This window comes from Larus michahellis, chromosome 21 (assembly GCF_964199755.1).
Source record: "Larus michahellis chromosome 21, bLarMic1.1, whole genome shotgun sequence".
In the NCBI taxonomy this organism is placed as follows: domain Eukaryota; kingdom Metazoa; phylum Chordata; class Aves; order Charadriiformes; family Laridae; genus Larus; species Larus michahellis.
Window position 1 is genome coordinate 1,207,665 of NC_133916.1, and position 24,550 is coordinate 1,232,214.

Sequence of the window (24,550 nt, forward strand, 5' to 3'; positions counted from 1 at the left end):
CGCTGCGTACGTAAGCGGCGAAGAAGGTTGTACCTGCCCGGAGATGGGAACTCCGAGGTCAGAGTCAGAAAGTGAAGGAGAAAACTCACCCCTCCTTCATTTCTGGAAAGAGAAATTGGGGGTAAACAGAAGGAAAGAAGAGCCGAGGCACCAAATGTGCGCTTATCGATTAAGCTGGGGCAAGAAAGGGCTTTCCCCTCCTGATTTTTCCTTGAATGAACACTGCGCAATGTGTTCAGGTTACGAAGGGGATGCTGAGAAACTGCTCCATCAACTCTACGCATGCAGCGGGGTGTTTTTTTTTCTTCCCCTGGCAAATTTGGAACAGCGCTGTCGGTTTTGCCCAGACTCCTTCATTTCCCCTGGGATGAAAAGTTTGCCTGGAAACATTAACAGCCAGGGAAGCGTGGGGTTGTGAAATTATCCTTCCTGCGATCTAAACAGGGTCACGTCGCTGCAGGGCCCGGGGCTGGGGGAGGAGGCCCCCAGGGAGAAGCCAGGCGCTGGTGGCGGCTGCCCTGATTCGGAAAGCGGCACTGAACCCCGGCACCGCTGACGGAGAGCAGCGAGACACCAAGGGGACGGCTCGGAAAGGAAAACTTTAAAGCCCAGAGCACTTGCAGGCGTGCTTGGGAGTTCTGGTAACCCCCAGCTCTTGGACCTGAGAGAGCTGCCTCCAGCTCTGGGGCACCAACAGCAGAAGGACACGGAGCTGTTGGAGCGGGGCCAGAGGAGGCCCCGGAGATGCTGGGAGGGCTGGAGCCCCTCTGCTGTGGGGACAGGCTGAGAGAGCTGGGGGGGTTCAGCCTGGAGAAGAGAAGGCTCCGGGGAGACCTTCCAGCCCCTTCCAGTCCCTAAAGGGGCTCCAGGAAAGCTGGGGAGGGACTCTGGATCAGGGAGGGGAGCCATGGGACGAGGGGGAACGGGTTTAAACTGGAAGAGGGGAGATTTAGATGAGATCTGGGGAAGAAATTCTTTGCTGTTAGGGTGGTGAGTCCCTGGCCCAGGTTGCCCAGAGAAGCTGTGGCTGCCCCATCCCTGGAGGGGTTCAAGGCCAGGTTGGACAGGGCTTGGAGCAACCTGGGCTGGCGGGAGGTGTCCCTGCCCAGGGCAGGGGAGTGGAACGAGATGGTCTCTAAGGTGTCTCCCAACTCTAACCATTCTATGATTCTACGATCTTTCCTCCCGCCCATCTCTCGGTGGGCAGCACGCCCAGGTAGCGCTGGGGCTGGTGGAGCACAGCAAAGGGGATCAGTCGTCTCTGACCCCATCCGGGAGGGCTGGCAAAACACAGGACACCCGAGATGGGAACTGTGAAAAACTGCAAAGGGCATCGTACCAGACTGGTCTTCCAGGCCCCGCGGTTCTCACTGTGCTGACGTTGGTCAGTCCCAGAGCTGGGTCCCGGCCGTGGCTCTCCTCGCCCGCGACGCTGCACAGCACCGGGAATGCCGTACGGTTTTGATTTTACAAACGTGTTTGGACTGTGGAAGGCAGGAGCCTTCTCTTAAAAACTCAGAAACTTTTACAGCTGCTAGGAGTTTAGCAAAGTATAATTAAAACCAAATTTCTCGTGGAAGGTTTAGATAAAACACAGCCCCGAAATGCGGTGCCAAAAGGGGGATCGGCCGCTCGCTGCTCTCGCCAAGTCAGAAATTGGCCTAATTGCTTCCAATTGCATTCTTCTGCGGCTGGGATCTGACCCAGCAAAAGCAGAAAAAGTCTACTATTTACATTGTTTCCCCCCTCAAAAAAAAAAAAAGTAGAAAAAAAAATAGATGCTTTGGGAACATTTTATGCTTCTTTATCTCCAACTGGCCAAACTCAGGAAAACGTGCACTATTTTAAGATAGTTCTCAAGGAATTTATTTCGGTGTGTTTTGTTTCAGCCATCCTGATGAACGCTGACGATTAAATAACCACCTTCTAACAAGATCTTGGAGCACGGCTCTGGCCCTGCCGCCCTCCCTTTTCTCCATCAAGAGGGGAAGTTTTAAGAACGTCTCGAATTTTATTCTTGTGCTGGCAAATATCCTCCTGGTGAGTCCTGTTTGTTTTAGAAATTAAATGTAAAATAAAGCCAGCTGCTTTTGGGGCCTGTTCTTTCCCTCTTATACGCAAAATCCTGCAGTTACGTAGCTCTGCCGCTCCTACACCTCGGTTTACGTGCCCGGCTGGGCTGACGCAGGGCAGCTGTGACAAGGACAACTTCTCCGGTGCGGGGTGTTGCTGCAAGTACAACCCTTCCCGGAGCCGGCAGAGCAAGAGCTGAGCTGGAAGGAGGAAAAGCAATGCGGAAGGCCGCCTCCTACTCCTCAGCCCCATCAGATCGGCGTTCCCCTCAACCCACGTTTGCCTTTCGTGGTCTCCCAGACTGGCCGGGGTGGGAAGGGACCTCCAGGGATCACCCAGTCCCACCCCCTGCCAGAGCAGGGTCACCCAGAGCAGGTGGCACAGGAATGCGTCCAGGCGGGTTTGGGATGTCTCCAGAGACGGAGACTCCCCCACCTCTCTGGGCAGCCTGTGCCAGGGCTCTGCCACCCTCAGGGTAAAGAAGTTCCTCCTCATGTTGAGGTGGAACTTCCTATGGTCAAGTTTGTGCCCGTTGCCCCTTGTCCTGTCCCTGGGCACCACTGAGAAGAGCCTGGCCCCATCCTCTTGCCCCCGGCCCGTTGGCTATTGCTGAGATCCCCTCTTGGTCTGCTCTTCTCCAGTGAACAGCCCCAGGGCTCTCAGCCGTTCAAGTCCGGTATGGTGGGGGTCAAGTTTGGTTTTCCAGTGGGTGCAGAATAATTAGAAGCTCCAGTTGAACTCTGCTTTTGATACCGTTTTTTGAGGTCGTTGCCTCCCTTGAGAAGCTGCTCTGCTGACCCCAGCGCCGCGGTTTGCTCCGGTTCCCTGTTCGCGGCAGCCGAGGTGATGGATGGTGCTGCCCCAACTCCAGTCTGCATTCGTGCAAATGCAAGGATTACGAAAATCCCATTGATATGATTAATAATCCAGCGCAGCCAAACCACCTCCATCTAACCTCCAACTCCCCAAAGCCTGATGCAAAATATGTTTTCGCAAACTATAAATCAATAAACTTTGCTTAATAAAAATTGCTGTTACTGAAGCATAATATTAAAAGGTCCTCCAAGATGGAATAGTGGCTTTGGCAGCTGGCTGCAGCCGAGCACATCATTTTCAGTACGGCTAGCACGTATTCAATGAGAAATGAATACATACGGCTTTAATGGACCCGCAACCGCGTCCCCTGCCACCCCAACACGTGGGCACGTTGGGCAGTTGTGCACCGGGTCGTGCCACCGCCAGGCTGTGCCATCGCCGGGCTGTGCCCCCGCTCCCCCCGTCTCCCGCGCGGCCCCTCGGCTTTGCAGCAGCTGGAGTTTATTACCCCCGTCTCGCGGGGATAGAACTCGCCGTGTAAAACGTCAAGCCGGATTGTATTTTAATTTTAGTAAAGGCCACAATTCAGAAACCCCCGGTTTGTTGCTCTTATATTTTTGCTTCTTTTCTAAGGGATCAAGTTTCATTGGTGAAAAATTTCATTTTGCAAAGAGACGTGATCTTAGACAAAGCTCTCCAGACATGAGGAAATAAGAGCCGAATGGCCAAGTGACACGAGAAGAGAAGATTTCTGCTACTAAATTTCTTCAGTATGAGAACACCACAGCTCTGCAGGCAATGATGTCTTCCTTGCCCCTGCGAACGTTCTAGCGGGATGATTTCAGGTGTTGTCCTCAGGTATTTAAATACCTATTTGCCCACTAGCCAGGATTCAAGCTGCGTAAAGCCAACCTGCCAACTCTTTGGCGCGAAGGATGCTCCAAAGTCTGGGGAACACCTCCTCCAGCCTGCGGGCACAGAGCATCCCCCGGGACGGCCGCTACGGCCACCGTCAGCGCTCGCATGGAGATGTGGTGAACGCTAAAATAGCTCCACACCAGCTGGCAGGCAGTGACCTGAACCTGGAGCTCCTCTCATCTACTTGAAGACCCCTGCTCCAAAGGTCTTCTACTGAACTGCAGTAGTAACCTCACCAATTTGGGGTTGTTAAAAAGAATTTACAATTCACCGCAAAAAAAAAAAACCCAAAAAGCAAAAAAAAACCCCAAGCCAACAACCACCTATTCAGTTGCCCAAGGTCCATATGTTTTTCTTTGACCACCAGTTGCAGCCCCAGTGCCAGAGGCACCATCTCCGCTGGTGGAAGTCTGCAAGCGCGAGCCACACCTGCCAGGAATCATAGAATCATGGAATCATAGAATCATAGGGTTGGAAGGGACCTCTGGAGATCACCCAATCCCACCCCCTGCCAGAGCAGGGTCACCCAGAGCAGGTGGCACAGGAACGCGTCCAGGGGGGGTTTGGGATGTCTCCAGAGACGGGGACTCCCCCACCTCTCTGGGCAGCCTGTGCCAGGGCTCTGCCACCCTCACAGCAAAGAAGTTCCTCCTCATGTTGAGGTGGAACTTCCCATGGTCAAGTTTGTGCCCGTTGCCCCTTGTCCTGTCCCGGGGCACCGCTGAGAAGAGCCTGGCCCCGTCCTCCTGACACCCCCCCTTTAAGGAATGGCCAAGGTCGAGCTGCCGGTGGCCTGGGGAAACGGATGGACCGGGCTCTGTGTCTCTTCCAGCCCTGGTTTCTAGGGGTTTGTATTCATTTTATGAAAAACAAAACTATAACAGGCAATGGAAGTAAACACTGGTTTCCAGTTCAGCGGTTTGAAGTGGTTTGCTGCCTACAGAGTTTCTCCCCGCTCTCCCCCATCACTTCCCGCGGCCGCTCGTTCCCATCCCACGGCACCTCCCCGTCTGCTGTGCCAACGCGCTGGGTTTTGTGGCTGTGCCATGAGCTGACCCAAATTAAAGGTGTCCTCTTTCTCCTTCTCCCTTCACCCCGTTTACAGTCCAGGCTGATGCTCTGCTCTGGTGCAACCTCAAGCTGTCCTCTGACCTTCTGGCCCCCCTGCCCCGCGCCAGGCAGTGGTTTCCGAAGCTGAGCCATCCCAAGGGATTGCTCCCTGGCTGCTTCACCAGCTCCTGCAAAGACACCATCACCGACCAGGCGGCGGAGGGTCGAAATGGGAGTTTTAAATGAGGCTGTAGCGTGACATCGTGTGCTCCTTTCTGCATCGTCCACGACCATTCAGACCCTTCAGCAGTTAACAGACTCCCTGCTACGGTTTCGGCTCGGATCAATTCGCTCTGTCCCTGGGAAGGGAGGAGAGCTGAAGAAGAAAAGTTTAGCCATGGGGACACAAGCCACCTACCCCACGGTCACAGCATGTGCCTGACCCGCATATTTACACACCCAGATGTAGCCAGCGGCAGGAGCATCGTCTGGCTACTGAGGCACAGCAGGGAACATCTAACCTCTGCCGCCCTAAGAATGCCTAGAAGTTCCCGATGTGCTTCCAGATACGGACATTTACAGGGGAAAACTCAAAAAGCAGAGAACAAACAGAACTCCGGCGGATTTCTTGCCAAATCCCCATCTAAGGAACATGACGCTTGAGAAACAACCAGTGATAAACAAGCCAGGGTGCTGCGGAACACACGCTGAGGTCAATTGCCTTAAAGTTCACGTTTCAGTGTCCCATGTTTTTTGTTGGCTACCGGGAGAGGAGGTAATCGTTTCCGCAAATACTGCGGAACTAGTCAGCAATCCAGAAATTAGATAGAAAATGTCCTGAGACGAGTTATTTGACCCCATTTCAATTTATGCAGCATCATTTTGATCACAACTAGAACGAGTCCAAGGCACTCAATGGAAACCCGGGAAGATAAAGTTTCCTGGAGAAACGTTTTCATGGCGCTCGTCATTCTCGAACGCGTTTGCAGCGGCAGCGCAGCGAGGCACATCATTCACACAGGCCTCCCTAACCCGGGAATAAACCCGCCACCCTGAATACCTGAAACGGGATTAAACCTGTTCCAAAAGCACTCGCGGAGGGAAAACTGAGCGTCAGACCCATTTAGATTCGAAACCCCACAAGGCTGTGATCTGAGCGGGCGTTTCTACCAACCTCTCAGCACTGCTGGACATCTCTCACCGATTAAAAGAAGTCTGCTTTGGCCTTATTACCAGACCTCTACGATTTTATACCATTATTTATGCATTAATGTCCAAACTGCACTGGTTGTATCTGCATGCCAAGCATCTGCAGCTCAGGCGGCTAACATTTTTGTGCGTTAGCTTTTTTTTTTCCCCTTTAAGATTCGCTTTTCATTCCAGACATACGTGTCCACGTCAAGAGTCGCACCCAGATGAGCTGCGCTGGCTGCGGTGGCAATCGCTGCTCGAGCGGCCGCGGGCTCCATGTGGATGCTCGCTACCAGAGACGGCAATTTGGAAACCGTTGTTTTTTACGCTCGAGTATCACTACGGAGTGACTCAGTGAAAACATATGGCCCATAAAAGGTGATGCTCCTGCCTCCCGTGTTCCACTTAGCGTGGCTCCTTCGGACACTCCAACAAAAGGCAGAATAAAATCAATCAGTGCGGACCACTGTGTACCCTTAAAACTTTATTGCTGAGCCCTTACTGACAAAAATTCCGCTGGAAAGCTCAAGTAGTAAGCGCTGAAGGTGGCTTAACGAGGGAAAAAGCCTTGTAGTGAAACCGTGAACGTGGCCAGAACAAGAATTATGTAGAGTCCCTGGAGGAGCGAGTTACAACCTCCAAGTGACGGCAGCCAGAGGGACGCAGGCGCTGCTGAAGGAACAGCACGCACGCTCGCTGGCGAGGGCTTTCAGTTGCGATGGTCTGTTTTACAGTAAAAAACATCGGATGGCAAGACAAGAAGGAGCAGTCTGTAAAAGAAAGGAAGGTCGACTGACAAAGAGGTGGGAAACAACCGAAAAGCTGCAACCACAACGTGAGCAGGAGGCCGGGAGCGCGCATCCTCCTCGGCCTTCCTCCTCCTGCCTAACCCACACGCCATGGAGGAACACCAGGGTTACGAAGTACCATCGCCACCAGACGGATGAGCCTAAACACAGACTACGGGGTATTTCATATGAAAAAAAACACCAAACAACTGGCCCAGCGTAAATAGAATTTAAAAAAAAAAGAAAAAAAAAAAAGAAAAAAGAAAATTCAGTCCTTGCTTTCAGCCTCATCCTTCCAATCCTGCCCTTTCGTTGCTGACCCAGGCACACCAGGTCCCACCCCACGGGCTGCCTGCTACACCCTTGGAACTGACTACAAATAGCGTTTTTGTGAGGAAGAGAAACCATAAGCTAAAACAAAGTATGGTGCAAAACTTGTGATAAAAAGGTAGCCACAAAACCAGAAGCTTTTGCCAGTTAACGGGATGATCTGAATTGATTTCCAAGGGAATTTCAGTTTCCACTTTCCAGCAATCCCCTCCTCAAAGCAACTGAAACAGTGGAGCTAGAAACCCTTACCCTGCGCAACTTAACAGGAGTTACTTGGCTATTTCTGTGCTGGTGACTGTAATTCTGGGCTCCTCTGTTGTGACACAAGAAATTGCGATCACAATGTTGTGACCCAGAGCTGCGTCCAGCTCCGGAGTCCTCAGCGCAGGAGAGACACGGAGCTGTTGGAGCGGGGCCAGAGGAGGCCCCGGAGATGCTGGGAGGGCTGGAGCCCCTCTGCTGTGGGGACAGGCTGAGAGAGCTGGGGGGGTTCAGCCTGGAGAAGAGAAGGCTCCGGGGAGACCTTCCAGCCCCTTCCAGTCCCTCAAGGGGCTCCAGGAAAGCTGGGGAGGGACTCTGGAGCAGGGAGGGGAGCCACGGGACGAGGGGGAAGGGTTTTAAACTGAAAAAGAGGGGAGCTTTAGATGAGATATTGGGAAGAAATTCTTTGCTGTGAGGGTGGTGAGCCCCTGGCCCAGGTTGCCCAGAGAAGCTGTGGCTGCCCCATCCCTGGAGGGGTTCAAGGCCAGGTTGGACGGGGCTTGGAGCGACCTGGGCTGGTGGGAGGTGTCCCTGCCCAGGGCAGGGGGTGGCACTGTGTGGGCTTTAAGGTCCCTTCCAACCCAAACCATTCTATGATTCTATGAAATTAAGTATTTTAGCTTGCGGAGGCTGAGGGGCAATAGGACAGTGCCAGCCTTGCCCACGGAGGTGGGGACACCCCAATGCCCCGCTCCCACCAGAAGCTCCTCTCCTGCCTCCTGCTCCCACGCCCTCTTCGAGGGTATCGCCTTCCTTCTGACGGGTATGAGCTCACTTCTCGGCTGTGCGTTTGGGGACATCCCATCGATTAAAGGTGGAAAAATCCCCATGCGACACCACTGCAACACCCAAGGAGGGATGGCAGCAGCAGCAGGACGAGCGCAGCAGGGAATGCCATAGGAAACCGCTTTGCAACCGGCATCTGAATGCAGCTGTTTGGCACCGGTACCTTAATAAGTAAAACCTTCTTTGCTTTGTCTGGTTCTCTAAGAGGTTTTTTTCCAGCTCCTGCCTGCTCATGTGTTTTCGCACCCCTGCTCAGCTGGGAACATTTAGAGTCCCCAGGTCTGCTGGTCTCAATCCCGACTGGATGGGCAGATGAAAGACTCCAGGATATCGCATTCCGACCTGGTTTATGAAGGCTGGTGGCACCCTGCGGCCAGGGCTGCTCTTACTGCGGGCACGGGGGGGAATCCACGCATGGGACAAATCCACAGAAAACCGCACTGCATTATTGCTCTTGCTCATGGCAGAATGACTTTGTCTTGGAGAAAGAGTTAACCCAGATACTTTGGTTTAGCCTGAAGTAAATCCTTCCCTAATTAGCCTTTTAGGGCACGGGCTATTTCCATAACCCAGGCAGCACAGGACGGTTTCCCACACTGACTCCGGAGTCGCTGCTGCTGCACTCCCGGCCTGGCTTCTCCCACTCCCATGCTCGGGAGCCACGGCTGGTACCACCGTCACTACTGCAAGAACCACCAAGATTTCCGTGCTCCCATTTGTTTGCTTTCACCAAAATCCCACTGCCACCAGCGGCTCTCCTCCAGGTCCTCCTGTTCCCACCCGGCACCTTTCTGTACCCACCCCAGAGCTCCCACCACCCCCTCCAACGCCCACGGGGACACCCAAGTGCCCACAGTCCCATCTCCGCTACCGACAGAGAAAACCAGCATCTCCCGGGAGCATGCACCAGCGCAGACGGGCACACACCGTGCAAGCGAAGGCAGCAGCCACAGCCCCGGTGAGACGTTTGTCACTGGTTTATACGCCTAGATGCGTTAGTGGGGGAAAATGAGTCAGTCTGTGTACGCCGAACGTGACTGATTGTAAAAAACTTGGATTTTGAAAGAAATGGAAACCTTTTCAGCTTTCCTCTATGACCAGGAACACTTTGGAAAGGTTCCCCACCTGCTGTCGAGCTGGCTGTCAATACTGTGGCCGTGCACTGAGGAGCCGTAAGCCCAGCTGCACGACCTGATGAAGAAAGTCCATGGAAGCACACAGGGGGTGGTTTCAGATTATCTAAACCCTCCCCAGAGACACCCCGATTGCAGGTGGGAAGAAAGAAGACTCGTGCTCCTGGGTTAAATGGCCCAGGGGCAACCAGCAGCCACGAAAGCCATCGAGGCTGACATTCCCGAGGCCAGGGACTGCTTCCATTAATCCACGGCAGCGGGTTAAAACCCTTTTTCCATATTCCGGGCAATGCTTTTTCCAGTCCAAGATCTGACACTTCAAAAGGAGCAGACAATGCATATCTGATTTGAGCAAACACCAGCGCTCAGATTAATTTAATGCTTACATCTAAAATTAGCCTGCCTTTTTAAAACTAATTCCTCCAGGCTTTGACTCCGGCATGATAATATTTCCTGACGGCGAAGAGACTGCCCATCCAACGACACGGACCGGGGAGTTCGGCGATAGCTTTCCACACGCCTGCGGAGCTGGGGGCAATACCGTTAGGAAATGTTCCCAGCTTCCAAACCCCTCGGGAGCTGGGGACACCAGCTCCGGCGTGGGGAGGAGGAACTACGCTTGCCTCCTGCTACAGGTGGTTTTCTTCGTTTTTTTCTTGTTGTTGACATTATTACGCCATACCACAGGTCAGCACAGGGTGAATGCTGGCTACAGCAAACCTCCAGCGTCAAAGCGCTCATGGAAAGAGTGCAGTTTAACAAGCTGGTCAGGTTTTGCTTCATTTTCACTGGGGAGGTTTTCTTCCAGCAAGAGCCCACCGGGAGAGCGACGTTTCCGTGAAATAGGGGGGAAACTGCCCTCCCAGCATCTCCCTGCCGCCGTCACTGCAAAGAACCCCGCCGCAGGGCTCCCGCGGCTCGCTTAAAAACCTGTTGCCGCAGAGGCACCTTCCCGAGTTTCATTTAAACCATCCTCCTTCCCAAAGCGAACCACAGACACGGGCTGTGCGGTGCAGATGACAACCCACCACCACCACCGGCCCCTGCCGGCGGCACGTGCCCGGCAGGTCTCCGTGCGATACAGAAAGGAAAAGGCTGCTTACTCTGAGTGTCTTTGCGAGCGGGGAAGGAGAGGACGGGGGAGAATCTGACTGAGCCTTCCTGCTGCGAGTGTATTCTTTACTCCTGCTGTACAAGGACGACATGGCCTCGCGGGCTGGGCGGCTTTGAGAAGCAACACAAGTCTTGCTCTCCCGTCGCTGGGCAGGTCCTTCTTCCAAGGTCAGAACAAACTAATTAAACTATTCACAGCTCTGGTAATTAAACCCTGCTGTTTAGGGTGTATAATTTTAGGCATTAATCTGCTGCAGGGAGAGCTGAGGTTCCACAACGCTTCTTGTCCGAGGAGAAGAGGAGAAAGCGCGAAGGTCTGGCCGTGCTCCGGCGCCGGGCGCTGCTCCGTGCCAGCCTCACCGCCCCGGCCCCGGCCCCGCTCCTCCCAAAAAGGACATTTCCAGAGCGATCTGCCCCCAAAACTGCAGCAGGCAAAAACTGCCAGCTCAAGAGAGCAAGCTGGAAAACCGGCTGGGTTTATCTAGAGATGGAGCTTTTGCCAAAAAAAAAAAGAAAAAAAAGAAAAAAAAGAAAAAAAAAAAGAAAACCAAAACCTGTTTTACTCCGGAGCGCTGCCGCGAGCTCTCTGCCGTCACTGCGCGGAGCTGCACGCTTTAAGTGAAACGCGAAAGCATAAATCAGGAACAAGCGCTGGTTTGGAAAGGGGCAGTCCAGATGAAGTTGTGTTTTGTTCGTCCTCCTCCTCCTCCTCCTCCTCCTCCTCCTCCCGTTACCCCAGCGCAGCTTCTCCCCGCCGCTGCCTTCTGACATTCCAGATCCTGACTCGCTCCGCCAGGAATGCTGGAGGGCGGCCAGCAGCAGCGATTCACTTTCAGCTTGGGATTTGGGCTGCCACTTGTAGGGAAAAAAAGGGGGGAAAAAGGGGAAAAAAAAAAAGAAGAAAAGGGGCGGGGGGAAGAAAAGAAAATAACTCCCAAGGTCCCAAGGCCCGTCGGGCTGCGAGCGGGAGGTCAGAGGCGAATCGACAGCACTTTGCGAAGCTTAAATTCCAGCACGCGCTTTGCGGCTGCGACAAAAGGGGATATTTTAAAGGACACGGAGCGGTTTGTACCATGAATGGGAGGCCACACTCGTGCAGCACAACAGGATTTTTGTTGTTTGCTCAGAAGCCTGTTTGGAGCCGCGAGAAGGCGACGCGGAGCTTGTGTAATGCACACTCACTCTAACGAGGGTTTGGGCGTGAGGAGGAGGAGGGGAGAGGAGCCGGGAGGGAAGGAGGAAGGGTGGGGAGAGCGTGTGCCTCTCACCAAACCTCCAGCCAGCTCTCTGCCGGGCTGTGCTGCTGCCGCGCAGCCGAGCTCCCGGGAAAGTCGCTCCGCAGGGTCTCGGGGACGGCAATGTTGTCCACTGCAAAGGCAAGCGGGTGTCCCTCACGCCCCGTCTAAGCGAGCCCACGGGATGGTTGTTTGAAAAACGCCCTCAAACACCCAGCGGCTGCTCTGATCTCATACACTACATACAACCGTAAGGTTGCAAGTCCACGTTATTCTTTGCCGGAAAGGCAGCAGCCCGGGTACCTGCGCTGGACCCGTTCCAGCGAGGCAGCGTTCACAGAGCAGCACCACCCCGCAGGCCGTGTCCTCGGTCAGAGTCACCCACACCCGCCCCAACCCGCGGCTGACCGACTCGCTGGGTGCCTGGAGTTAAGCTACCTGCTCCACTCCACAGGCTGCCTTACCACAAAACATTGTCTACAAGAAAATCTATACAAAAACATTTTAAAAGTATTACTACCCTTGGATATAGAATCACAGAATCATAGGGTTGGAAGGGACCTCTGGAGATCATCTAGTCCAACCCCCATAGACTGATGTGGGTGGGATGGGACCTTAAAGATCATCTTACTCCACCCCCTGCCCTGGGCAGGGACACCTCCCACCAGCCCAGGTTGCTCCAAGCCCCGTCCAACCTGGCCTTGAACCCCTCCAGGGATGGGGCAGCCACAGCTGCTCTGGGCGACCTGGGCCAGTCCCTCACCACCCTCACAGCAAAGAATTTCTTCCTCACATCTCATCTCAATCTCCCCTCTTTCGGTTTGAAGCCATTCCCCCTTGTCCTATTCACTACACCCCCCTCTCCAGCTTTCTTGTAGGCACCATTCCCATACTGGGAAGCTGCTCCAAGCCTTCTCTTCTCCAGGCTGAACACTCCCAGCCCCCTCGGTCTGAGAGATCTCTCTCTGTTGGGCTGAAATGTTGCCCCTTTTGTGCACATCGTTTGGCAGCCATGTAATTTTACTGACACACCTAGCTGGGGAAGGGTGCTCGGCACAGTGGCTGCATTGGTATCTCCTGCCATCCAGCATCTCCCTGGTCCAGGGGCGATGCGGCATCGCTGTGTGCCCACGGCAGGAGGGAAACGGGGCGGCCGGATTGTCCTTCTCTAGGAAAGTCACTTCGAGATTAGGTTTCTGCTTGATGCCTCATCACGAGGCAGGAGGGGGTTCATTATTCACTGAGTGCAGGAGCCGGGGGGGGGGTGGGTGGGGGGGTGGGACGAAGTTTGGCGAGGTCTAATTCTGCCTGGCGGTATTTCTGCATTCCCTTTTAAAGGTATGGAGACGAAGTGCAGACACGCGCGGCAGGGACAGGCACCCCGCTGCGCAAGGCGGCTGTGGCAGGACCCGGATCTTTCAAGCCTCCATCTGTTGCGCTCATCACCCCGCTCCTCACCCCTCGGGCCGGAGCCCGACCCCGCCGTGCAGCGACGAGGAGGCAATTCAGGCATTTTAAAGGCATATTTATAGAACTCGCGCGCACGGCTCACCCTTTCGCACTAGGCTCAGTTTCTGGGGTTTCAAAACAGTAAGTGAAACCGGATTAACCCGTGTGGCCACCGGCTGCAGTGTCTCAATCGCAATTCCAAGGCGGACAAAGCCCGGCTTAGTCACCAAGGTGGAGTTAAACAGCTCGAAATTGCAGGGTTTTTGCTTCCCCTCCCATCCAGTCCCCAACGAACCATTGCCGCATCCCTCCACCGTCACGTCTCTGCCGAGGAGGGGCAGGAACGCTCCAAAATCAACATCTCGGTACAGAACTCGCAGCCCGAGCCTCGAACCAAAACAAAACCTGAGCTTTCTATTCCCGACTAATTAAAAGTTAATTAGTCATCCAGTGCAGATGCCTCACAGATTGACAAAACGCATCTTGGTGGACAATAACTCATTTTAAAGAGAAGGGGTGGCACAAGAACTAGTATCCTTATTAGCCAGGAGACAGACAGCAGAATGAGATGCAATATGGCAAAACACGCCGGGATTCGTCATTAGTTCAACAAAGGTGCCTAATTTACGGTTCCTTCCTGCTGTTTTGTATGGTTTACTTCCAAGTATTCCCCCGTGTAAGCATGAAACCCGACTCTTTGCAGCGCTTTTGTCCCCCCATCCCGATGTTCCTAACACTGGAGGTCGTGGGTTGGATCTGACCGTTCGTGTCCGTGAGGGATGCTCCCTCAGGAAGGACCCGCACCGGCTGGTGCTGGAGCTGTGGTGCCGGGCGCTTTGCTGAGGAATATTTATTTATAGGGCTGCCAGGGAAGACACACAAAACCCCCCCGTCTTCCACGAGCATTTGCACAACCCCTGGGCACAAACCCCTGCGACTGCCCAGACTGGAAACCTCACGCTGCAGCGTATTTCCGGGCAAAATCACCCGAAAGCTTCTTCTCATCTTTGAGCACGGCAGCCCAATGGTACTGTAGTACCGTGTATTTCTTTATAAGAAATAGTACATTTTCTGTACTTAGAGCTATGGTCTTGACTATGATCACTCTTTTCGGACACCTTTCCTTTTCCTTTCAGATGACTGTCTTCTCCATCCCTTTGGTAATGACTCCTGCGTTTGTACCCAGTTTTTTTAATTAGAGGGGAGGATCCGTACCCAAGAAAATGATGAAGCCCTGAGCTAAATACCTGCGGGGAAAAATACAAACACTCCTTTTATCTGCGTTGAAAATCTTCACCTACAGAATGTGACATGGAAGCATGTAAATGGAAGCAGTGCCGTAACTTTCCAACCTGCAGTAGCCAAAAACGGGAAGCAAAGCCGGGAGCGAAAGCCAGGGGTGCAGAGTGACGCTCACGGGTGATGCGAGCCCACGGCACGTTCTCCGGGAGCGCAGAGGAGAAGGAAAGGAGAAGCCCTCTCGGGAGACCAGAATTCTAATAAAACTTGAAGGATGAGGGAGAGGAGTTGGTATTTTTGGAACAAATTATCCCCAAACTATCTCCTCAAAGTCATAGCTGTCGTTTCCCACATCAGGTTTACCACATGCCCTTCTACACCACCGCATTCCTTCCCGTCCAGCTGACTCCTGCTATTCCCAGCCAAACCTCCCTATCTCCAGGCGCAGGCACACACTGAAGAGCCCGTTGGCATCTCCAGCTCCACAAGGCTCAGCTGATGGAGGGGCTGAGCTGAGGACACGAACTGGGGCCACACCGCACTGGGATGCTCTCCACACCGCAGACCTTCTCGCAGGGCCTCCTTGGCTACAACTGTGAAACTACACACAGCCAGGGACCACCCCTGCCCACCAGCACCCAACCCCACACACCACCCAGCTGCTGGAAGGTCTCTGGCATTGTCTCGTCCTTGGCCAACCAACGCTCTTCCACACACAACGTGGGTGCTCGCGGGGACCGTTCCCAACAGGCGCCTTGGGCACTGCCACAGCGAGTGCCCTGGCTTTCGCTCCCGGCTTTGCTTCCCGTTTTTGGCTACTGCAGGTTGGAAAGTTACGGCACTGCTTCCATTTACATGCTTCCATGTCACATTCTGTAGGTGAAGATTTTCAACAGGAGGGTGAGAGGGCTCGGTAACATGGAGGAGCCTCCCCTGCCAGCCAGCCCCGGTGCCAGAGACCAGTGAGGGAGGGACGCTGGGACCACCATGGTTGGGATGCCTTTGAGGATGGGATCTCACCGGGGACACGGCCCTTACTGCGACCAAGTCGTGCCAGAACAGCGGGGCTGTACTGAGGGGACACACCATGCAAATTATAACCCAACGGGAGGAGCACGAGGAGTGAGAGGCAGGGGCTCGGAGAAGCCTGGTCTGGTGGGAGGTGTCCCTGCCCAGGGCAGGGGGGTGGAACGAGATGACCTTTAAGGTCCCTTCCGACCAAACCATTCGATGATCCTATGTTTTCCTTTGAACCTATCGCTGAGACCATTTTGCTCACTTGTCTTTGAGAAGCATTTCTTTGGGAACCTCCCCCAATCGCCTAACGCAACCCCAGACACCGCTGGTGCCTCCTTCCACGCAGCTCAGCTGTTCGCAATTCAATTCAAACACAAGCGCACAGCCCTCGCTGGGGATTCCCCACCCGCAGGAGGAGAGCGTGCTGTTTATGTGTCCTGGAGAGGGGACAGCAAAGGGCCACCAAGATGCTGAGGGGACTGGAACATCTCTCTGATGAAGAAAGGCTGAGGGATTTGGGTCTCTTCAGTCTGGAAAAAAGGCAGCTGAGGGGGGATCTTATCAATGCTGATAAATACTGAAAGGGGGGGTGTCAGGAGGATGGGGCCAGGCTCTTCTCAGCGGTGCCCAGGGACAGGACAAGGGGTAACGGGCACAAACTTGACCATGGGAAGTTCCACCTCAACATGAGGAGGAACTTCTTTACCCTGAAGGTGGCAGAGCCCTGGCACAGGCTGCCCAGAGAGGTGGGGGAGTCTCCGTCTCTGGAGACATCCCAAACCCGCCTGGACGCGTTCCTGTGCCACCTGCTCTGGGTGACCCTGCTCTGGCAGGGGGTTGGATGGGATGATCTCCAGAGGTCCCTTCCAACCCTGGCCAGTCTGGGATTCTGTGTGATTCTGTGAGTCATGGTCCAGTGCAGGGAAACACCGAAATATGTAATTCATATTTTATGCCATACTTAAATCAAATCTAAAGCCACATTTGTTCGCATGACACTTCTCTGGAGAAACAGAGCGAAATAAACTACCCTGGTAGTTGTTTCCAAGAGCCAGGCTACAAAGCCATTATATGCCCACAAAACAATTGTTCTGGGCCTAGGGTAGTTCTGTGTCAAATCCAGAGAAACTTAATTTAAACACCAAAAATCCATTAATTATTGAACTATTGATGTGGGCTATAGAGAGCAGAGGCAGGATTAGATTTCCTATGGCTTTTATGTTACTGGATTGGCATACAAAACTGAAACCCACAGTGTAAGAGCACTGTACCTCCCCTTTGTAATGACATTTATACCGGGGGCAAAGTTTACTAAACCCTGTGGTTCCCTTCACCGCAGAATGTCCTATATTTGTGATTATTTAAGCCCTAAATAACGCACAGTCTTTGCGCACACTATATGATACCACCGCGTTGTACCTGGAAGAGTTTCTTACTTGCCTTGCCCTTGTCTTCCGATACGTCCGAGTCAGACACGAGTGTCGTTATTTGCAAAGAAAAAGCCCTTGATGAGTCTGAGGTTAGGTCTGACAAGCCAGAAATCCTGTTTCGTCTGAGCCCGCAGGGCTGCACGGCCGCAGGAAAGGCTGCGGTACCGGGATCCCCGCACCTCCGGTACCTGCGCACCTTCCTCTGGGTGGGATCCCGCAGTAAAAAGTCTGCAGAGTATTACCAAACAATTTGGAAAGGAATTCACCCGCGAAGACAAGGCTGAGTCTTGTTAACCCTCCCGCTCTCGCGCCTTGACTCGCTGCGCCCATTGCTTTTTGGGCAAAGAAATTCCGCCGGTTCTGCAGAGCCCTGTTGAGTCCCGCGCACGGGGAGCTGCTCTGGGGTTAGCGGCACTGCCACTTAACCCAGCAGGCGTGAGGAAAAGCCGGTCTTTAACAGCTGTAATAACAAATCTGCTTTTTTTTGGGTACAGGTGATTCTCCGTTACCGGTGACGTGTGATCCCATGCGCAGGCGCACGGTGAGAAGGCAGAGGGCTGAGGCGCCGCTGCCGCCGCTACGTGGGACAGCTCAGGGCCAAACCTGCAGCAGCTGCACTCGCCGTCACGCTCAGCCCGCTGTTATTTCGGATAATGAAAAGTCGACTGAAAATACACGCCGTACAAAACCCGCTTTAAAACGCTAAATAAATCACCTTAAAATTATATGCAAGCTTTAACAGGTTCAATTATAGCTTCGCAGGGTTTATTTAGAAGTGGCAAAGGCAGTAACGGTTACGTTCGGCACCAGAAGGCTCGAAGGGCTGTAGAAAAGAAATTATTGGTCAGGCAATAAGCCGTGTTGTAAACGTGATGGGCAGGCACTGCAGCAGTTTGCCATAAATGGAATACAAACAGTAGAAGTGAAGAGGTTTTTCATCCGCAGCGCCCTGCCGAGGATTCCCAGGAGCAGACCCGGCGCTGTGTCTCGCGGATGGGAAGCCGAAGGAAGGGATCTTCCCCCCTCCGAACACACAGGCAGCAGCCAACAGTCTGCACCTGCGCCCACAGCATCACACCCCCACCGCGTTTTACTCCCAGCGCTATCATCCCTCCACCGCCTTTTATTCCCATCACTAAATTTATCAGAAAAAGGCCGGGAGCTCCCCCCGCCAGGCAGACCCAGGTTAGTGTTACGCAGCAGAAGCAGATAATTGTAGTGTGGGCTGAGAACAGCACATTTTAAACGTAAAACCTCAGAATTCTTTTCTTTTCGCTTTCTTATAAACATAGGAAATAAAAAGCAGGAGTGCAGAGAGTTTACAAAGCGCCAATCTCGGCACAGAAACACCATTTTAGCACCTGTCAGTGTCAAATCATGCAGGCGGGAGAAAAGTCTTCCAGCAGTTCTGCGGAGCAGAACTGAGTTTTTGGGAGAACAGGTAAGGCACCTCCAACGCTCAAATGCAGCATTTATAACCGGAGGAGAAGTGGGGTGTTCACTGACTCCTCTGGGGACCCCACTGACTGCAGGGGCTGAGAACTCAATTTAAAGAGGGGACTGGAGCAGAGGGGCACGGATTTCGTTACCTCGAGCGCATCATCTCCAGAAGGGACGGGAGCGAGAGGGTGCGGAGATGGATGGCAGTGGCAGCAATAACCAGCAACGATAAACCGATGCTGCAGCGGCAGACTCCCGTTGGAGGGAGACAGATGTGGCCGTGACGGCTTTGCCAAAAATAAACCTCTCCGGGACCACAGATTTGATTCCATTCAAGGCTGTAACTGCAGCCACGGTTACAAACGCGGAGGCCTGGGGCGACGCCGGCACGGCACGTTTTCAAGCCATAATCCTCCTGATGTCCGCACACCAGCGGGAAGACGCACGTCTACAGACAGTTTGCTTCACGTCCCCCCAAAGCCTGGCTCTGTCCTTTTCCACTCAGGCTTTTTGCCAAACTCACCACTGTGTCCCCTTCAAAAAAAGCAGCTTCAAAACAATCCGGAGAGATGCACTGCACTGTCCTCTCGGTCGAGTTCAGAGCATTGCTCATGCCAGAAATCAAGTGATTTCATCCAGTTACGACCATTAAGGATACAGTCGTGTTGGAACACAATATTTTCCAGCAGTTGCACTCTGCGAGCGCTCACCCACAGGCTCCCTCTCCCCCGACCCAGCTTCCTTAGCAAGGACGAAGAAGCCGAAACACGCGGAGTTACAAAGGAGGAATGCAGCAAAAATTTGCAAAGATATTAACGGGCCAATGTCAGGGAAACTGAGAAAGCAAACACTAATATAAGAACCAGATGTAAACACAGCTATGTCGAGCCAAGGGACTTTCCAAAATACGACACAGAGAAAGAGAAAGCTCGGGGCACTCGCAACAGAGTCATGATCCGTTTTGCTCTTGATCTAAACTCATCAGACTCTGCATGGTCCCACCTGCCCCAGCCGCTCCACGGCCACCAAACCCTTTCCATCAGCTCGTCTGTGGAAGCAACTGGCTTGCCACAAACCAATATTCTGGTGCCACCGGCCAAACAGACGTGTAACTGCAGCCTATCGCTCTCTAACTAGGTTTCAAGCCTATTTCTGGTCTTCCTTCGGCGGCAGCAGATTGTGGGGCAGAAGGTTACGTTCACTCCCAAGGATGAAATCTAGGAGCAAGGAAAAAAGGCCTATGTGTATATATATATATATATTAAAAAATCCCAAACAACAACCACAACAGCGCCCAGCATTAGCTACGTGCTTGATACCTGCTATAATGAGAAACCAAAACGCGCCGAGGTGTGAATTAAACCAAAGCTGGTGGGAAATTTCTGCCAGGAAGGAGTTTTACAACTTCAAAGATTCTCCATCTTGAGCCACCGAACAATGAAATGGCTTCTGCCAGATAACGTTACTTCTAGCAGGGAAACTCCATGTCCAACAGCACAAAACTAACGACGACTTTCCAAATGTGAGGCTTTTTCTGAAGAAAAGCATGTGGGAGGATAAAAACCCAGAACAAAAAGTGACCTTTTAAAGACAAGGGGGACAGACACCGTCACCGCACTTGAATCACTGGAGCGCAGTTTTTCCTACAGTGGTAGTTTCCAAAGGATATTTTATCGCCAGGGAATTTGACTTCAGTTTTCCAAACAACTTTAGATTACTCTTCAATTCCTTTTTAGCCGTCTGGCAATACAGCTTCTGCTTTTCACTCCTTCTGGCCGAATCTGGGAGATAAATCGTTTACTACCTAAACACGGGACTGCACCGTTCTGCGCGGTACGTCCGGGCGCCGGGGACTGCGGGCGTCGCGGGGGCTGCGCATCTGCTGAAGCCATCTCCTACCGCCCGTGCACCATCCTCCCAGTCCCGAATGCTGACAGCCGCGTCAAGACGCTGCTGCCATCAGGGGCTCTCCCCAGACACCTCCTGCTGGATGCAGGAATTTCAATCCAGCAGATCAGGTTTTTTTTGGAGGATGTCTTCAGCCACACCAGGAGAGCCAGCCTGCCCGCAGCCCGCTGGATGACTGACAACGACGTCCCATCGCCAGCTCCCAGAGGGGCAGAGAACCTGCTATAAGGAGTTCAGCAGTTGGAGATATTTTCCCTTTTCGTAATTTTGAGCGTGTCACGATGAGATAGAGTTTCACAGTTTCAAACAAAAATTGACACGATGCTCCCTTACATGGATGCACAAAGATATGCTGTTAACCTTTTAGAAGTCAAGAATTATAAACACAATTAGACAGAAAACAATAGTTAAGAGTTGTTCTGTCTTTGGGATGTGATCCAGGGAGTGACGCTGCTCCTCAGGCTCGCAGCCCCGCTGACCGCGACCAGTCCCGTCCCTGTCCCCTGGAGCAGCTGCGCTGGAGGTGGAGAGATGCACACGCACGGCACCCATCCTGCTGCCACCCTGTCCATCACCCTGCTCCCAGTTCCTTCTGGGAAGAAAGCATGTAGGCAAAGGGACAGGACCCTGGGATGAAATGGGATAACTCGAACCCTCCCAGCAATGCCAGCAGAAGCCAAGGTATCTGCTGGGTATGGGACGCATTGCGAAGCTCAGCTCCAGCGCCGCAACAGAGATTACTCCTGACAACTGAGAAAGATCAGTCACCTCGGACCAGACCGAAATTCCGAGAGCAATTTCCTGAACAAGAAGTTAAAGCATAAAGTTACCTTAAATAGTTACGAGTCTATGACCTTGTAAATCATTCCTGGAGGACTCGCCATTTCGCTTCATCTTCCGGGGACTCGCAGATGGGATTTTAGCTGGTTTTGTGTTACTCATCTCCATCGTGGACGCTGCTTCACATTACACCTTCCCAATTCAGCAGCTCGCTGAATTAGAGGAATTAACCTGAACGCATGTAACCCTGTAGCCCTCGGAGCCAACGTGCATTGCTTGGCTTTAAGCACAAACAATGTGTTTTCCCAGAGCTGTAAATAGGAACCGGGCAGCCAGGCCGATGGCTTAAATGCTGGATCAACAGGGATGGCAGACAGCAAGTCTGCTGCCCTTCTCAAAACGCTACGGTTAAGAAAAGCCAGCGGGAGCGTCTAAGGCTGGAGAACTCATGAGACAAATCATCTGTGCAGATGCGAAAATTTTTCGGAGAAATATTTGCAGAACGAATTTACATTTCTATAGTGTCTTCCCCCTCCACCTCCCGAAGAAGCCAGGGCACTACGCACACAATAAAACCGTTCTTCGCAATATTTAAAGTTCTCTGGCAAAGCCTTAGCTCATGCTCTTGCAGCAATTTTCTGCTATTTTAGACTCAATTTTATATTGCTTGTTGTACACATATTAAAGATCTCCCTTCCTCGCAGCAGACACAGCCCATTATAGCATTTTGTTTATAAACAGGACTAAATGGAGCCAATCTCTCACAGCCCCACTTTACATATAATTAAACGCTCTATAATTTAACTCCAGTCACGCAAGTGACGCACAGAACCACCTACGTTACCCTGGCCATGGGCCAGGCGGCTTCCCTCCCGCGTCAGGCTGCATCCCTGCTAAAGTCAATATTCCAGGGTAAAACCAGGGAAAAATACTTGCATCCTCGGTCCCCCAAAGGGACCCCGGGCTTGAAGCAATACGGCACAGGAGGAACAGCACCACACAGCGCTATTTCCGTGAAAAGATTTTACTTTCTTATCAGCCAGCAAGAAGTTCACCTATTTCGTTCCCTTTTATAAGTCAACTTTCCCTTGTATCTCAGCAAACAGCGCTGCCCGGGAAGACATACCTTACCATATTAGGCAATCTGCGTCCCGAAAGTGGAGGGCTCGGAGCCTTCCTCAGCTGGAATGGAGAGGCCACGGCACGGCTGCAGCCTGCGCAGCACCGCGCTCCACCGGGACACGGGGCCATAAACCAGTGGGATCGAGGGGGTTGCTAGGACTCCTGTGGCTCTCAGTGGAATCACAGAATGGTTTGGGTGGGAAGAGACCTTAAAGATCATCCAGTGGCACCCCCTGCCCTGGGCAGGGACACCTCCCACCAGCCCAGGTTGCTCCAAGCCCCGTCCAACCTGGCCTTGAACCCCTCCAGGGATGGGGCAGCCACAGCTTCTCTGGGCAACCTGGGCCAGGGGCTCACCACCCTCACAGCAAAGAATTTCTTCCCCATCTCTCATCTAAATCTCCCCTCTTTCAGTTTAAAACCATTCCCCCTTGTCCCATGGCTCCCCTCCCTGCTCCAGAGTCCCTCCCCAGCTTTCCTGGAGCCCCTTTAGGGACTGGAAGGGGCTGGAAGGTCTCCCCGGAGCCTTCTCTTCTCCAGGCTGAACCCCCCCAGCTCTCTCAGCCTGTCCCCACAGCAGAGGGGCTCCAGCCCTCCCAGCATCTCCGGGGCCTCCTCTGGCCCCGCTCCAACAGCTCCGTGTCCTTCTGCTGTTGGTGCCCCAGCGCTGGAGGCAGCACTGCAGGGGGGTCTCACAGAGCGGAGCAGAGGGGCAGAATCCCCCCCTCGCCCTGCTGCCCACGCTGCTGGGGATGCAGCCCAGGCTGCGGGGGGTTTCTGGGCTGCCAGTGCACGTTGCTGGGGTGTGTGGAGCTTCTCCTCCACCAGCACTCCCAAGTTCTTCTCCTCAGGGCTGCTCTCCAGCCATTTTCTGCCCAGCCTGGATTTGTGTCCGGGACTGCCATGAGCCAGGTGCAGGACTTTGCACTTGGCCAATACGCACGGTCTGGCTACGAAAGGCAAGTCACAAAACACTAATTAAAAATACTTTGGATCTTTTAGCTGTTTATCAAATCCATCTTTTAAAAAAAGGCAAACCGCGTGATTACAAAAGCTAAACTGGCAGTCTCTGGGGAAGATAAAATGCCACTAAAAGCAACAGTAGAGGTGAGCAATAGAACATACCAAAATCAGGACTCCTAAGTTATAACTCTACAACAGCTATAACATTAAGACATTTAGTTTGCATAAGGAATTTTCCAGTTCATTGGTCTTCCCTTAGAATTCATGGAATCAAGCTTAAAAATTCAGCCCTTCTAAGGCAGAGATTTAGTTTTTATTAGTATCCAGTTGCATCTGGTGATTTCATGTGAACAGTACAATTAGGCAGAACACGTAATATTTACAGAACAGAGTGGGCTTGAACGGTGTTTTGCAGAATTTAAAATACTATTTAAATTTAAAATACTTGGGTTTCGTAAATCAAAGCACAGGGAGACAAGAATGGAGCCTACTTAATACAGTTACTGTGACTGCAATCCATAATCACACGTTTCGGTGTTATTCCTGCCTATATTCCTGTTATTCCTAACTCCTATAGGAGTTAATTCCATTAATGTGTCTGGGTTTTATACTGTGCTATACAGACTATCCTAGAGGAAGTTCATGAGAACAGATGTTTTCTTTGACGCTTTTACTGCCCAGAAATTGTGACTTTACCCAGACGACACTCAGAGCGTTCCCCTGTATTTCAAGCTTTCCCTTGATGAACCATCTAACACTCGGGTGAGGCGCATTTGTAATGCCACTAAAGAGAAATGCAAGGAGATAAAATTCTTTAAATGATTACAAACATTTTTCTACTTCTGTTACTATGATATGTCATTTAAAATACTCTTCTAAATATGTTCCCAGTTTCTCCTGCTGTGCAATAGCAACGGCAGAAGTCAGGTGTAAGTCAATGGCAGAAGAGCCAGGGATGAGGGAAACCCTCTCCAAAACGTAACATCATAGACCCACAGAATGATTTGGGTGGGAAGGGACCTTAAAGGCCACCCAGTGCCACCCCCTGCCCTGGGCAGGGACACCTCCCACCAGCCCAGGTTGCTCCAAGCCCCGTCCAACCTGGCCTTGAACCCCTCCAGGGATGGGGCAGCCACAGCTTCTCTGGGCAACCTGGGCCAGTCCCTCACCACCCTCACAGCCAAGAATTTCTGCCTCACATCTGATCTAAATCTCCCCTCTTTCAGTGTAAAACCATTCCCCCTTGTCCCATGGCTCCCCTCCCTGCTCCAGAGTCCCTCCCCAGCTTTCCTGGAGCCCCTTTAGGGACTGGAAGGGGCTGGAAGGTCTCCCCGGAGCCTTCTCTTCTCCAGGCTGAACCCCCCCAGCTCTCTCAGCCTGTCCCCACAGCAGAGGGGCTCCAGCCCTCCCAGCATCTCCAGGGCCTCCTCCGGCCCCGCTCCAACAGCTCCATGTCCTTCTGCTGTTGGTGCCCCAGCGCTGGAGGCAGCGCTGCAGGGGGGGTCTCG

General features: G+C 52.8%; 1 protein-coding gene across 10 annotated transcripts in view; it reads right to left on the minus strand.

The window, feature by feature from the left end:
• PPP1R12B (protein phosphatase 1 regulatory subunit 12B) overlaps positions 1-24,550 on the minus strand; it is a 135,265-nt gene that overhangs the window by 20,466 nt on the left and 90,249 nt on the right. The window contains exon 1 of one of the 10 annotated variants that reach the window (XM_074564404.1): positions 10,450-10,876. The exons of the other annotated variants lie outside the window; for them this stretch is intronic. Within the exon in view, the coding sequence (XP_074420505.1) occupies positions 10,450-10,551 (102 nt within the window). The 5' untranslated portion in view covers positions 10,552-10,876. Of the gene's footprint in view, positions 1-10,449; positions 10,877-24,550 lie in introns of those variants that run through there. 10 annotated transcript variants of the gene reach the window in all.